We start from the raw sequence: 16,648 nt of genomic DNA on the forward strand, positions 1-16,648 counted from the left end.
CTTCACCAAACCGGGAAAAAAGTTCGAATTATCCGATGTTCGAATTATCGAATGGCCTCGAAAAAACTGACAAGAACCATTTGTATTACAATAGATGTACCGTATTGTCGCGTAATGAACTCGCTCGCATAATGAACCAACCCAACCTCGATTTGTGCCAACAAATCTGAAAAAAAAATATATATAAAGGTGTCAGTCGTTATCGCGTCCTTCCGTTTCACGCTGTCACGGTCCACAACACGTTTCTTTTTTATACATAGATTTCTATGGTGCTTGGCCGGACCAAGTAGTGTAGTTCGAATTATCCGAAAATTCGAATTATCGAGGTTCGAATTAATGAGCTTTCACTGCTTAACATAAATTTGCATATCTCTATGTATTAGTCAAGTAAAAGTTAATACATGTTACATAAGAGGCATTGTCATTACTACTTATGAAGGGGAGTGCAAATATTAGGAATTTCCAATATGAATCCAACGTCTCACTTATTCGGTTCGTGTTTGAAATTTCTAAATATTGAAAAATTTCCGAATACCAGCGGAAATTTTTAAAATTCACCCCAGTTTTCTTGCACTGTATGCTTCACCGCAATACTTGACCATGTGGGCTGTGCAGTGAAGCATCCAAAAACTCAGCGGGGCTGTTTGCTAAAATAATAATAATAATAATAATAATAACTGGTTTAGGGAAAGGAAAGGCGCAGCAACTATCACACTTATTCTGTGGACACCTGAACCGCACCTTAGGAGAAGAAAGGAGGAGCAAAAACAGAGAGAGAGAGAGGTGCCATAGTAGAGCGCTACGGAGTAATTTCAACCACCTGGCCATCTGGGGATCTTTAACGTGCACCGACATCGTACAGCACTTGGATGCCTCTCTGCTGTGAAAAGAGGATATTCTCTTTTGAGAAGAGGCCTTTCCTGACTGTACACAAAGCGAAGTACTTCACAAAAGCAGGAAAAAAAATACCGCTGTCATTTCAGTTTCATCTCACATTTCAGTTTCATCTCGAATACAGACATCTATTCTATAGCTGCTCATCAGATAAAATTACTGTGAAACAAATGGTTCTAAACAGCTCTCTGGCCCATTCGATAATTCAAGCTTCTAGCTAATTGCAGGGGTGTGTGAATATTAAAATTTTCAAATACGAATTGAATATGAGTATAAGGAAAATGTGCCTTTGGATATCAAATAGAATATTGAATAAATATTCAGTGAAAAAACAAAATATAGTTACAAAATAGCAAACATTTTTTTGCCTTGTTCATTACAAAATTCACATGTATTCGAAAATAAAATTAGACTAGAATTGCACAACTCCTTTTGGCAAAGCCTGAAGCACAGAAAAGACACGAGAGAGACACAGGGCAAAGCGCTAACTTGCAATTGAATTTTACTTGGAGCACAGAAGGAAATACAGCCGAACCCGGATATTTCGAATTTTGGTTATATCGCACTCCGGAATAACCCCTTGAAAATCCCATGCAAAAGTATAGGAAAGCTGCGTTATATATCGAACTCAATTTCACCGGTTGTTCGATATATTAAACTCAGCACCATGCATTGGACGGTGCGTCTCCCCCAAAGACGATCGCATCACCTTGGCCATTTGCCATGTGACGTTTTCGAGTCATGCGCTGAAGGAATGAGAGGGCACAGATCGGCAAAGGCTGGTCTAGGGCAGCGCCGCGCCCTTCCCCCAAAGGCGCGCGCATCTGCGGTGATCGCTGCTGCGCTAGCACGTGACGTTTTCAAGTCATGTGTGTGTGAAGGAATGAGAAGGAACCAAGGCAGCCATGGTGTTCGGGAGAGGGGAAAAACGCGATAGAGCGAAGCGCAAGGGTGTGCCCACTCTTCTGCCGAGCTTTACCTCTCCCCTTCCTCTCTCTTTCCCGGTCTCGTTCGCAGCAGCACGCACTACGCATGCGCGGACAAGCCAGCTTAGCCCGTGACAGACGCTTCCCCAGTGTGTGTTGTGAACGCTCTGCGCGCGGCGGCTGGCGTGCGATGAGCGTCTCGTGTTGTCGTACTGAACGTGCGTAAGCTACGGCGGCTGCAGACGCTAAAGAGCAGCAGATTCTTTTTTTTTTTTATAAGAGTCGTTCATTCTTGCATCTTTAAATCAACGAAAGCACGCGGTCGGCTGCGGTCATGCCACCAGCTTTTAGCACTGTTCGCTCCGAACAGCATTTGCAGCTATCACGCTTGCCAATGATTTTGTAGCAGTGGACTATGCCCGCCCCACCCTAAGCGCGGCACGATAAATCGAACCAGGCTTGTGCAATCAAGCCATCATGCGGGCACTCTGCCAAGTTCGCTCCCTGCCACCACAGGATCTATGAAAAGTATAGTTAAACAATAAGCACGTCGTGGCGTTTTCGCTGCGGAGCATCTTGACGCACTGCCAATAAATGAGCTATGGATGCGACAGTCGAAACAGAAAAACGCGCACTGAATGCTTTTTTTTTCTTTTTCAAATTCTCAAGGGCGAAAATGGGGAGTGGGTTCATTATGCGAGTGGGTTTACTACGTGACAAATACCGTATCATTTTTCATGATCGCAAGTGACGTCTCAAGCCGATTTCTGTATATCGAATTATCTATATATCGAACTATTTAGCGATTCCCTTAGAGTTCAATATATCCGGGTTTGACTGTATATATAAAGGAGCGCACCAAAAAGTAAAATAAGCTGGCTCATGCCATGACCATCAAGGGACACGATTTTCTTTTCTGACAGATTCCCCGATGAAGTCCCGACGTACTCAGCTGCATTCTTGCAAATCAAACAAGGCACAATTATTTCACGTATGCATCGATTCATGCTCTTTGCCTCGACAGCGCACTCCCTGAACAATGGCTTGCAGGTTTTATACGAACAGGCATAGCACCGTTCGGATAAGTTGCCCTTGCTTGGTTGTACCACATTGCGCTTGTGTTCTGTGACTATTTGATTTAGACACCTATGTATACTTGTCTACAGGTCAAAGGAATATGCATAACACCCCTTGTGTGCACTACACAAATTTACTTTTATAGCTGTTAGTACATACAGTCGAACCCGGATATATATCGAACTCGAAGGGGATCGCGAAAAAGTTCGATATATCGATAATTCAATATACAGAAATCGGCTTGTGACGGCACTTACGATGCGAAAAAACGATACCATATTTGTCGCGTAATCAACCCCCTCGCATAACGAACCCACCCTTTACTTTTGCACCAAAAAGTTGAAAAAAAAAAAAAAAAAAAGTTAAGGCCAGCTCGCTCACATGCATGCGATTGAGCGATCTCAGCGACGAGCAGCAGCGACAGAGCGAAAAATTTCACACTTGTTGGAGCTGCGTCCCTCTCGCTGCTCGAACCACCACGGCAGCTCAAAACAAGGTTTCTGTGTCGCCGCGGCAGAAATCGCGAGCGTTTTCGCTTGCATGTCGATGGCGCGCGTCACTCCCATCCACGGCTCATTTCTTGGCAGCATGCCAAAATGCTGTGCAGCGATAACCTCACGGCGTGGTTATCTTTTGATAGCTCCTGCGGCGAACTTGGCAGAGTGCCCGTGATGGCTTGACTGCACAAGCCTGGTTCGATTTATCACTCCACACTTGAGGCGGGCGCCATGATCGCAGCAGCTGACCGCGTGCTTTCGTTTATTCATACATGCAAGGATAAACGACTGCCCCCCCCCCCAAAAAAAAAGGAAAAGTAAAAAAGAACCTGCCACTTCTTAACGTCCGAACAGCACAACGATAAGAAAGGATGACTAGCAAAAAAAACAAAAAACAGAGAGCTGCCGCTTTTTAACGTCCGCAGGCGCCATAGCCATAGCCACGTCAGCCGCCGCGCGCAGAGCATTCGAAACACGCTGGAGAAAGCGTCCGACGCCTGTCTGAAAACGGGCCGAGCTGGCTTGGCGCATGCGTAGCACGTACTGAAGGAGAGAGATAGCTCGGCAAAAGGATGGACACACCCACGCACATGGCTTGCAAAGTCATGTGTTGGCGCGCGGGAAACGATAACTGCAGATGCGCGCCTTTGGGGAATGGGCACGGCGCTGCCCAGACCAGCCATCGCCGAACTGTCCCCTCTCATTCCTTCCGCGCTCACCAAGGGTGATGCGATCGTCTTTGGGGAAGGCACACTTTCCAGTGCGTGGTGCGGAGTTCGATATAGCGAACGACCGGTGAAATTAAGTTCGATATATGACACGGCTTTCCTATACTTTTACATGGAATTTTCAAGGGGATATTCCGTGAGTTTGATATAACCAAAATTTGATATATCCGGGTTCAATATAACCGGGTTCGACTGTATTTGTCAAAAAATAAAATCGCGATTCTCAATGGTGATGGAATGAGCATGCGATGAGTCTCATCTTATTTTTCTTTTTTCGAGCACATTCTTTCGTATATATCCTTATATTGCTCTAAATAAAATTCAGTTGCAAGTTAGTGCTTTCCCTGTGTCTCTCTTACACCCCATCTTTTTACACTTCAGGCTTCGCTTAAATAAGCTCCACCAACTAGCCCAAGAAACAGCCTTTCTATAAAGTGGTTTTCTGTACAGGAAGAACCTGCACAAAACCAGATGGGGCTGTCATATGGCATTGAATACAGTAAATTCTCGTTAATTCAGCGTTCAGGAGATTAAAAACAGAAACATCCACCAAACGGGCCTGAAAAACTGCCGAAAAACATTTACATCCCAGTTATTTTGTCTGATGAACACCAGTCTGCATTTGAGGAAAAGCCGAAGTCAGAATGATGTTATTTTCTTGCTTTGTCAAGCGGTTTGCTTCGCGCACGCTTGAGACTGCCCTCTTCACGAAGCGGGTCCCGTCGCGTTTTGGGGATGGTTCACTGCACAGTCAATGCTGTTGGGCATTGCAGTGCTTTGATTTGCAAGAAAAAGTTTTTCCACAATTGTTTTGCAATATTAGGGGGTGCGCTTAAAATCACAAAAATACGGTACTTTCCTTTGTTTACAGAAAGCTCCCTAAAAAATCTGGCATCAACCCAATGATTTTTTCCCCTTGTGGTCACATGGGCCAAGTGGCCCTTTTGAATTTGACGCCAGTTGCTGACTGGTCTCCCGGGTAATGACATCACAATCCTACTTGACCAATCTAAGGTTTTAGTATCATTCTCCGCACTCAAATAACCCCAGGTGCTGTTGCTCATGAGCCACTAGGGCTAAGTTCCAACAGGTGCTCACTTGATGGATGAGACGAGCCTCTTGATGCCGTCCGAGACCTCCTTGCTGTGGGATCCCAGACTCTGCCAGGCGGGGGGGTCCTTGGGGTTCAGCACCAGGGACTTGGCCGACCGGATCATGCTGCACGAGCCATCAATGATGGCACGCCCAGCGGCTGTGATGGGCTCCTGGGCGGCTCTGGCCTGCATCACCAGGAGGAGAATGGGGACCATTTTGGAGTGAGGGGTACTCTTACTCTCTTGGGTTGCGAGAACACTGACTCAAGTGTTGATGCTGACAGCTTCAAAATAAAGTCCAAGGTAGTCTGAAAATTGAGTGCAAAATGGATTATAGGACAATCTCGGGCCAATGACATCGCATCAAAAGTGGAAGGGGAACCCAGTTGGGACATTCTACGCTTCAGACGCCTAGTACAGTCAAATCTCGTTACTACGAACACCATATTAACGAATTTTTCAAATAAACAAATTTTTTAAAAATTCCAAGCAGATTTCCTGTTTTCAATGTAAAACTATTTCAGAATTAAGAATTTTAATATAGTGTATATTTCAGAATAACGCATGTATCGTATAGACTGGAATATAGGTGGAGATTTTTTCGAAAAAAGAAAAAGAAAGCTACAGTTGCCCCTCGTCTCACATAGTGGCCTTTAGCAGAATTTGAGGCAATCTCGCAACAAGTGGCGTGCCTGCTCGTGAACGAACAGTCAAACATTCGAAACTGTATCGTTATCCTTCGGTTGCTGGCATTCTTTTTTTTCCGTCCCAAGCGCATTTATCTTCGCGTGAGCTGTTTCGTTCGGTCCTATGAGAGTATAAAATGCCTCTTTAGCAAAGGATAATGGCATGCGGAGGCAGTTTACAGTGACTTTCCAGAAAGAGTGATGTTCGTCGAAGCAAACGGCAACATGGCCACTCTCTTGGCGACAGTTCGGCGTTTCAGAAACGAGCGTGTGGTGCCGCCGACAAGATCAGCTGTTCACACGCAACCTTTCAAGAAATGCTGCGTAAGCAACACGCTTGATGGAACTAGATGACACACACTGGGAGGTGGCGAGCAGCAAAGAGCTGTCTTGCGACGATGCTGCTGAAAGTATGGAGTAAGATCGTAGCTCCAGTCATGCAGGGACACAGCCTATGCTGTAAATATATGCGTTTCTCCTCTTTTTCTTTGTTTTATTTTTCTTTTTTCACTTCACAGTACGGGGGTCAACCTATATTCCCACTCGACCTATAATACTGTTTATATGGCATTTTATTTTTTTCTTCTATATTCTAGGAGCACTAGCATTACGAATTAGGCTAAAATTAACAGCGCCGCAGCTCGCAACTCTCACGTGAAACAGAAGCCGCCGTTTCTGCGTGTATGGTCCATGGGCTGTATAGTTTAATATGTGGAAGTAGCAGGCCTAGCCACCTGCTTTTTTTCTTCCTGTGTTGTATGTCATTCGCTAGTCGGTCATTGGTGCCATTTGCGCATGCAAGACTTTTTTTTTTCTTTGTCGCGGATTATTGTATTGTGAACTTCGTGCGAGGTCTGACTATGATTGCAGCCAGCGAGGTGCCAAGAAGACAGAAAAGCAGCTTTCACTGTAAGAAATTGACGCAGGGAAAAAGCGAATTGGCCTCTGCAGACAAACAGCATTGCCCCATCGACAGCCGCAATCATTTTGAAAGTCTGAGACAAGATTTTAAAACTTCAGGGAGCACTGAAGATGAGGTCATATAGAACTCTGAGGTTTTTTTGCACATGGACAAAGTCCATTCTTTCATCGCTTGGTGCAATCATGCACCCGATGAGGTGTTGCTTAAATAGGAAGGTGTATGTAATGTAGCAATGTTATGTAGTGTGTGATTGTGTGTGCTACATGCGGCAGAAGAAATAACTGATTTCTTCAAATAAATCAGTTTTGAAGTTAGACCAACATTTTAATATGAGGTTTTGCTTGTCTACACACGCGCCTACTGCCAAGATACGTCATTTTCATACCTAGGCTTGACCACTGGCTAATTACCGAAGATCTTTCATTACAACGATATTTCAAAATAATTAACAATTTTTTGCAGTCCCGCGGGATTCATTATATCGAGATTTGACTACTTGCTAGCACTGCATCACTTATTCTTTGAACTTAGAGTGAACACTGCGAACAGGGATGAAGGCATCAAAACAATAAATTTTTGAAAGATTACAGATCCATTAACAATGGCCCAGCACCATCAATTGGAAACTACATGCAAACTGCTAAACAAACCTGGGTTGTGTTTAAAAATAGTCGCAACGTTAGTTGGGAAGTATGAGCCAAATGACGAATTTAAAAGAAGTCATGGTACCACCTTGGTGTCACGTCACTAAGAAAGCTTCTGAATAAACAGAAATACTTCTTTTGCCCTGCCGAGCATGCTCGACTCTCTCCATATTATACTTCCTCAAGTGGAATACCTTGGGCGTTGACCTCTGATAGCTCTGCCCGTTCTATTCTGTCTGTGAGGTTACAGCCTTTCAGGCTTTGGTGTTTCTCAAACAGAACTGCTCTACTGAGAGAGCTTAGCAATACTGTATACTGTATAACGTCCCCACCGCCTATTTCTGCTGTGCATCCATTGGCGATACATGTGAGATTAATGTTCACCACTTCAATGCTAAGGCTAATGCCTTCGGTAAAAGTCACATATATTATTCTGTAGCGAAATCCTAAATATCTCTGCTTTTCTTATATCAGTAACTAGTTAGCAGGCTTCTTTCTTACTACTTACTTTCGTTCCTTCCTCAAATCTAGGCTAATTTGAGACCTTGTCATCCTATGGTCACATTGCACATTTTATGAAGACCTTCACATTCTGCACAATGTTGGGTAGGTGCACAGCGTGCCATCTTCCTAGTCTCCCAATTAGGGCTCTTGCCCTTCCAGTTCTCCCAGGTGTGCGGGAAGGTGTCCATGATCCGTACATTATATCTCTCTGCGAACTCTGCTAGGTATGATCCCCTTGCTCCTCCTAGAGGCTATGCCACAGTCACCCACTACTTCATCTCAAGTATTAAAAATTCATCTTAACCAAAGGACATGTGAAGCAGTTGGCCTGAAGTGGATCACTTTTTTTTTCTCCCTAAGTACACCTCATCCATGAATTTCCTTTGGCAGAGGTTGTCACGGCATTCTTCAGTAAAATGATTCCAAACACTGCCACAACACTGAGTTTGCACCTGGCAAATGCAACAACAGCCATCTAGCAGTGTTGTTTAACTATGGGCACAACTTTGTCTCTTGGCTTCCAGACACAACGCGCACAACACACAACAGAGCATGGTGGTTTCACCTTGTGACTGATCTTAGCAGGCACTCCGGCAAACTCAGGGGAGCTGGCGAAGGTAGTGAGGCTGTCCACGGCCTCAATCAGTGGCCGCGTGGCTTCTCCACACCGCTGCCGGTTGGCATCACTTGGGTCCTGGTCCAGCACCTGCATGCATCAGGTCAGGCTCCTCAATTTTCCTGTTGCTTAACCCGGCGCAGTGCATAATTCCTCAGCAAAATCTCATTGTTTGACCCCATTCAAGAGCCTGCATGGTTCGGAAGAGAACTGAAGTTTCATCACATTTCAACGGTTACGCAACACACAAGTCCCACACAGACATCTAGGCCTGCACAAATATTCAACAATTTTCAATATTCAATTTTTGAAATACTAGTACATGGCTGCTGATAGAGCTGGCTTCTTGTTAAAGGGCTACATCGATGGTTCTTTTTTTTTTTTTTTTATCTTCATGCATTCTACTAAAACTTTCATGGCATGTTATCTGGAGTTTCTTGACTGCTTGTGAAAAACTCTGGAGCCAGTAAATGTTTTGTTTCGGCTGATTAATTTAATATCTTTTTTTTTGTGCGTGTGACCTAAGTCAAAGTGATTTCTACAAGCAATATCGGATATGTGATTATCACAAGGTGCCAGTCAGTCGGTATTCATTTCGAATTTGCTGACATAAAAAATATCCTGCGCTCAGTTTCTTAACTTTTCAAAGAAACAATGATTGAAGTTATCGCTTACAGCAACCAGTTTAGCCAACCAATACGCACACAATATGGTTTGGGACAATATTCGTGGCATCATTTGTCTTTGGTTTCACTAGTTTTCGCTACTTTACAATTGCTTGTTATGTTAATTTGCAAACCTACCTACCGTAACTGAGACGGAGGATGCTATATTCAACGCAGAAACCCGCTACACCTAGCGCAACAGTATCCAATACCTTCCACTGCTCTACACAAATGCTGGAGGCGCACGAAGCAGCGACATGAGCAGAAGAAACTCCCTCCCGTACCTTGATCTCCTTGACCAGGCTGGCCGTGGCACTGGCGACGTCCTTGGCCGACTGGACAAAGTGGCGCTTGGCCACGGGGTTGGTGGTCTTGGAGGAGGCCACGCGGCAGGCGTTGCAAAGTGAGGACGTGTGCTTGGCTATCACTGTGGCAGCCGACAGGATCTGCAGGGGGCGTATCAAAGGGGGCAGCACCACAATGCACACTTCCATTTTAATGCGAAAGCATTTCTTGGCTCATCAGTGGCGTGCTCAGAAAGTGACTGTGCGCAGAATGTGTGATCAAAGGAGAGATCCAATGCCAATCCAGCACAATCCACATAACAAGCCAAAAATGACAAAATACCAAATCGAGTCATGATTAACTGGCTATAATGCCTTATTGACATTCCTTATAATGACTAGCCACACTAGGCATAGCCCGAATCCAAGCCATAGCCAAAAATCTAATACAGAATCCCCATAAGCCATTACTGGATCCGGTCATGACTGGTTGGCTATAACGCCTTAACGAGAATACATAATGATTTGCGACATCAGTAATAGCTCTAATCCAAGCCATAGCCAACAATGCAATCCAGAATCCACATAGCAAGACAACCAAAGCTAATGCAGGACGCCCCTGTGTGACTTTGTATTACTGCATGTAAGGAGACATAAGTGCACTCCTTGAATTTTTCATACCACAATGATCCTTATACAAGATGCACTTTCAGTGTTTTGCAGTGCTCAGGTGAAAGCACCCAGAATTAAGAAAGAAGGAAACAGAAAGGAAGCCGAGCTAACGGAAGACGCTGAGACAAACTAGAGGCTAGTAGTGCAGTCAAATGATTAAAATGAGCCACAAATTATAAGCCACAATCACAGTGCAAGAATATGTTGGGTGAAAGAACAACAGAGGCAAGAGGCCACTGTGTGGCAAAGAGATATGTGGTAGTTAACCGTGAAGTTGAGAGGGCATTCTAATCAAGCATGCACTAAAAGCCCGCCTTCTGCTTGTCTCCACTTCATGTGCATTGCATTTTGTTAAGTATGGTGACAATGGGTTGGACACAGGAGCTGACGCTTTGGACCGCAGAAGCAGGAAATTCCAGCGACAGCGAACAGTGATGGCGAGAAGCGACTTGGAATGGCCATCACCATCACGAAAGAAAGCCGGAAAGGCACGCAGGATCATTTGGCTGGTCAGCGACAGCGGTCAATGGCGGGCCATCAGGAACAAAAAGGTTCAAGTGGCATGCGGTGGCTCCCGCATAGATCGGTACCCTCAAGATGGCCACGCGGACATCTCTTCTGAGAAATCGAACGGAGTGACAGGCTGGGTCGTCTCTGGCTACGCTTCTCCAATTTGTCTTGCTGACGAAACGTAGCGGCCCTTGCGATGCAGGTGTGTGCTCAGACCATGAGGCACTGGCAGACATTGAACTCCTCTCGTGCAGACATCTACCCCGCCACAAAGGCATCTTCCTCACCACCAAGTCTAAACTCTTTTGACGGGGCGTGTCTGCAAGAGCGACAGTGTGTTCATGTAAGCGACATTGAAGTGATAAGGACACTCCCTCCACAACAAGCCGGCCCTTCATCTAGGGAACCTGGGAACACAAACACTATAAACCGTGTGTGCATTTGGGCATCGTAGTTCTTCTCTACTCCTTCTAAAAATGTAAATAAACGAAGTCTTCGTCCTTCAACCCGTAACCCCTTCGCTCAGTGGCACTTCTTCCTGGGTGGAGCGGGCGTCGATGCAGCCAGGGATCCGTCCAGCGGCACCCGAGTCCCACCTCCAGCAATTTCTTACTACAGTTGAACCCGGCTATATCGAACCCGGATATATCGACTTTTGTTTATATCGAACCCACGGAATATCCCCTTGAAAATCCCATGTAAAAGTATAGGAAAGCCGCGTCATATATCGCTCAATTTCACCGGTAGTTCGATATATCGAACTCTGCACCACGCACTGGAAAGTGTGCCTTCCCCAAAGACGATCACATCATTCTTGGCCGTTTGCCCATGACGTTTTCAAGCCACGCACGGAATGAATGAGAGGGGACAGCTCGGCGACGGCTGGTCCGGGCAGCGCCGCGCCCATTCCCCAAAGGCGCGCGCACCTGCAGTTGTCGTTTCCCGCGCGCCAACACATGATGTTTGCAAGCCATGTGTATGGGTGTGCCCATTCTTTTGCCGAGCTATCTCTCTCCTTCAGCACCTGCAAAGCATGCGCCAAGCCAGCTAAGCCCGTTTTCAGACAGACGTCGAACGCTTTCTCCAGCGTGTGTTGAGAACCCTCTGCGCGCCGGGGCATGGCGGCTGACGTGGCTATGGCACCTGCGAATGTTAAGAAGCGGCAGCTCTCTCTCTTTCTCTTTTTTTTTTTTGCGAGTCATTTTTTCTTATCGTTGTGCTGTATGCGTGGCATAGCGTAAGATATGGCGGCTGAGGATGTTAAGAAGCGGCAGGCTTTTTTTGACTCTTTTTTTTTTATCGTTTATTCTTACATGTATGAATCAGCGAAAGCACGCGGTCAGCTGCTGCGACCATGCCGCCCGCCCCAAGCGCAGCGTGATAAATCGAACCAGGCTTGTGCAATAAAGCCATCACGGGCACTCTGCCAAGTTCGCTCCCCGCCACAGCAGGAACTATCAAAAGATAAACGAGCCCTGACGTTATCGCTACGCAGCATCTTGGCATGCTGCCAATGAGCTGTGGATGAGACGACCGAAACGGACTGACGCGCGCATTCGACAAGCAAGTGAAAATGCTCGCGATTTCTGCCGCCGCGGCGACACAGAAACCTTGTTTGGAGCTGCAGCGGTGGCTCGAGCGGCGAGAGTGACGCAGTTCCAACAAGTTTGAAAATTTTCGCTCTGTCGCTGCCGCTCGTCGCTGAGATCGCTCAGTCGCTTGCATGTGAGCGAGCTGGCCTTAACGCACCTTTCTTTTTTTTTTTTTTTCAGATTCTCGGGTGCAAAAGTGGAGGGTGGGTTCATTATGCGAGTGGGTTGATTACGCGACAAATACGGTATCGTTTTTTCGAATCGTAAGTGCCGTCACAAGCCGATTTCTGTATATCGAATTATCGATATATCGAACTATTTCGCGATCCCCTTCGAGTTCGATATATCCGGGTTCGACTGTATATGTAAACATGCTGTTCTGAGACTTTTCGTTCTACATTTAGCGTACGATGATGCTGCATGTAATGCAAAAGCATGTTTCACCCTTTTGAAACACCAGTTAGAAGTCCTGCACAATAAAGTTGTCCCTTCTCAAGAGACCACAGACAAGGAGCCAAGACTAGAGTCAGTTAGACGAGCAGATGCAAAGACTGGGCACCACAGGGGACACATTCTGTGTGCCAAAAGGTTTTTGTTCCATATTTCATTCTGAACACATGGTCCACTGAGATAGGTGTTCTGATACAAGGCCAGAGAGAAGCCAATTGAAAGAAAGGGGCTGTGACTTAGTTATCGAAGATGCAACGAGCTACCTTTTGGAGAGGACTAGGAATCCCTAAAAGGAAGTCAAGCCGTGAAAGAGAATTGCAGCAACATATGTTTGTGCTCCACACTGCAGCAGCAGTCACATCACAAATGCTTTGTCCTATGAGCCAAAGAAGAGATTATGAACAACACAATAACGAGCACTGAGGATGAAAATGCTGATGCCACTAAACACTGAGTTACTTGCAAAAAATTTATGAAAGTGTTTTGAAGCACTTGTGTTTCAAGTTTTCTGCATTTTTTTTTTCCACCACAAGGAAATATTAATGCACGCCAATGAGCCCAACTTACTCTTGGAACATTTTTCTTTTTCTTTTTTTTAAAGCCAAATGCAATGAAAATGCACAGTCTTAATTTTTTGTATTCAAATATGTACTAATCACTTCCCAATAGGTACAGTCGCCGACCGATAAATCGGACGCTGATAATTCGGACATGCTCGTTTATTCGGACAGCTCTGCGGCACCGCCACTGGCACCATAAACATGATGTGTAAGGACGACCGATATTTCGGACAGCCTCCGGCTCCATATTCGATAATCCGGACTCTAAACAGGGTGCCTCGATGCGCGCGCTTCCCCCGCCGCCGTTCCTAGTTAAAAAAAAAAAAGAAAGAAAGAAAGGAGACGAGCGCCTTCCTTTGCGCCTACTCGCAATAAGTGACTGTGGCCTCCGTGATCGGCGAACGGTGCGCCGTCGGCATTGCTGGAGCTGATCACGGAGGCGGCGGTGCGACAGGACAGTTGCGACGGGAGAACAGCAGGCGGCGCTCCACTCCGCATGACTGGCCCTCGGGCATGTTTGGCCTCCCCGCGTCTTCGCCATCGGCCACCAGTTTGTGCTCGTTTGTTCAGTGCCTCGTGCGTGAGTAGCGTTAGGCTAGGTTCTTTCAAGTGACCATACGACAACGTTTCTCTTGAGTTTGACAACGACAGGCCACGGCAAATGGCGCCAACGGTGCCTTCGTGGTCCGTGCCGACGGCGGCGAAACGTGGGAAATACACGACGCTGACAATGGCGAAGAAAGCAGCCATAATACAGCAAGTGCTGAGCGGCCGTTCTCAAGTCGAAGTTGCCCGTGAGTTCAACATCTCCAAGCAAACGATATCGGACTATATGAAGAATAGGTCCAAGATTCTTGAGGCCACGGAGAAGACAACAACAGCTGAACAGAAAAGGCTGCGACAAGGCCTTTACCCGAAGTTGGAAGAAGCGTTGAACATCTGGCTTAACGCTACTGTCGCCCAGCGTGTTCCTGTTTCTGGCCACCTTTTGAAGCATAAGGCTGAGACACTCGCACTGCGGCTTGGCATCGAAGGATTTCAGTTCAGCGACGGTTGGCTCAGGAATTTTAAAAAGCGGTGCGACCTCGCCTTCAAAAAAATGTGCGGTGAAAGTGGTGCAGTGAGTAGCACACTGGTCGCAAACTACCGCAGTGAAAAACTTGAAGCGCTGCTTAGTCGCTACTCGCCAGACAACACTTTTAACGTCGATTAGACTGGTCTCTTCTACAAGCTGCTTCCAGACAAAACACTTGCCCTGTCCGGAGAACCTTGTCACGGCGGCAAGCTTAGTAAGGAACGCCTTACTGTTGTTGTTGGAAGCAACGCTTCGGGGACGGAAAAATTGCCGCTGCTGGTAATCGGCAAGTCAAAAAACCCTAGATGCTTCAAAGGAACAAGGTCTCTGCCTGTCTGGTACGAGGCAAACTGTAAGGCATGGATCACTCAACACTTGTTTGAACGGTACCTACGCAAGTTGGACCAGAAGTTTGAGTCGCAGAAGCGCAAAATGCTGCTGTTTTTAGACAACTGCAGTGCCCATGCCCCGATCAGCAATTTGAAAGCGATTGAGCTTGAATTCTTGTCGCCCAACACTACCAGTGTACTACAGCCCATGGATCAGGGTGTTATCAAGAATTTAAAAGTGCTCTATCGTTCCCGCCTGCTGCACCGCATGGTGCTGTGCTTGGACAATCAGACAAAATACAATGTGGATTTGTTGTCGGCCATAAGCATCCTTGCCGATGCGTGGAAGGCAGTGTCGGCGAACACTATCAGGAACTGTTTCCGTCATGCAGGATTTGCCTTCGGTGCTGAGCCCGATGCCGCAATCGCAGAATCCCCGCCTGATCTGCCGCCTCCTACGAGCTCCAATGCAGAAACCATTGACGACCTGCGCGGCTGCGGCTTGCCCATTCCTGCCGCCGTTACATTTGAAGACTTCGCAAATGTCGACAGCGCGGTATCGTCGTGTGCCGAACTGAGCGACGACGCAATAATTGATCAAGTGCTCCCTCCGTTGGACAGTGGCTCCGACTCTGATGAGGACGTTCCGTGTGCTGTGGAGCCCTCGCACGCGGATCTGACTCAAGCTTTTGCAGTCCTCTCATCAGTGTACAGTGACAGCATGACACTAGAGGACATACAGACAGATTTGGTTGCACGTAAGCGGAAGTGCGTGCAGCAACGCATCGACAAATGCTTCCCGAAACAGGCACCCTAAAATGTAAATAAACAGGTATTTTTTGCTTCATTCGTTTTTTCGGACATTCGATATTTCGGACTGGTTTACATTCCCCGTGGAGTCCGAATTATCGGTCGTTGACTGTAAATTAGTTTTCAACTTATTTGACATTATCACTCTTTTCTTTACAAAAACAGCTGAGAATAATCCACCAATCCAAAAACTATTATTAACATTTTGTTTGATTTGGTTTGTAGGGTTTAATGTCCCAAGGCAACTCAGGCTATGAGAGACGCCGTAGTGCAGGACTCCGGAAATTTTGACCACCTGGGGTTCTTTAATGTGCACTGACATCGCACAGCACACGGGCGCCTTCTTTTCGCCTCCATCGAAAAGCAGCCGCCGAGGCCAGAATTCGATCCCGCATCCTTGGGAACAGTAGTCGAGCGCCGTAACCACTGCGCCACCCCGGCGTGGCTATTAACATTTGGCTAGACAGTATAAAGTATAAGGAGTACATCATAAGAACTACATTTTTGATCAAGGCAATATTAGTCATTTTACAACTCACTGAAGTTCAATGTCAGAAAAAGCGCTTGACGAGCCATTTAAACTAAAGCATTTAAAAACATCACAAAAGCATAAAATGAGAAATCTGTTCCTAACATTGTACAGTCGAACCCGGATATATCGAACCCGGATATATCAAATTTTGGTTATATCGAACTCACGGAATATCCCCTTGAAAATCCCAAGTAAAAGTATAGGAAAGCCGCGTCCTATATCGAACTCAATTTCACCAGTCGTTCGATATATCAAACTCCGCACCACGCACTGGAAAGTGTACCTTAACCAAAGACGATTGCATCACCCTCGGCCGTTTGCCGTGTGACGTTTTCAAGCCACTCGCGGAAGGAATGAGAGGGGACAGTTCGGCGACGGCTGTTTTGGGGCAGCGTTGCGCTCATTCCCCAAAGGCGCGCGCATCTGCGGTTATCGTTTCCCGCGTGCCAACAGTTGACGTTTGCAAGCCATGTGCATGAGTGAACCAAAGAGAACCGGTAGGAACGAGAGGATAAAAACGAAATAGAGCGAAGCATTCTTTTGCCGAGCTATCTCTCTCCTTCCTCTCTCCCGGCCTTTGT

General features: G+C 46.4%; 1 protein-coding gene across 5 annotated transcripts in view; it reads right to left on the minus strand.

Annotated features, from left to right (window-relative positions):
- rhea (Talin_middle and talin-RS domain-containing protein rhea) overlaps positions 1-16,648 on the minus strand; it is a 179,209-nt gene that overhangs the window by 41,036 nt on the left and 121,525 nt on the right. For all 5 annotated transcript variants that reach the window (XM_084607575.1, XM_084607579.1, XM_084607577.1 and 2 more), the window contains exons 36-38: positions 9,538-9,699; positions 8,538-8,678; positions 5,221-5,402 (exon numbers count right to left, since the gene is read on the minus strand). In XM_084607575.1, coding sequence (XP_084463701.1) covers positions 5,221-5,402; positions 8,538-8,678; positions 9,538-9,699 — 485 coding nt within the window. The remainder of the gene's footprint in view (positions 1-5,220; positions 5,403-8,537; positions 8,679-9,537; positions 9,700-16,648) is intronic.

Source organism: Amblyomma maculatum, chromosome 6, assembly GCF_055883805.1.
Source record: "Amblyomma maculatum isolate TAMU_Amacu chromosome 6, ASM5588380v1, whole genome shotgun sequence".
In the NCBI taxonomy this organism is placed as follows: Eukaryota; Metazoa; Arthropoda; class Arachnida; order Ixodida; family Ixodidae; genus Amblyomma; species Amblyomma maculatum.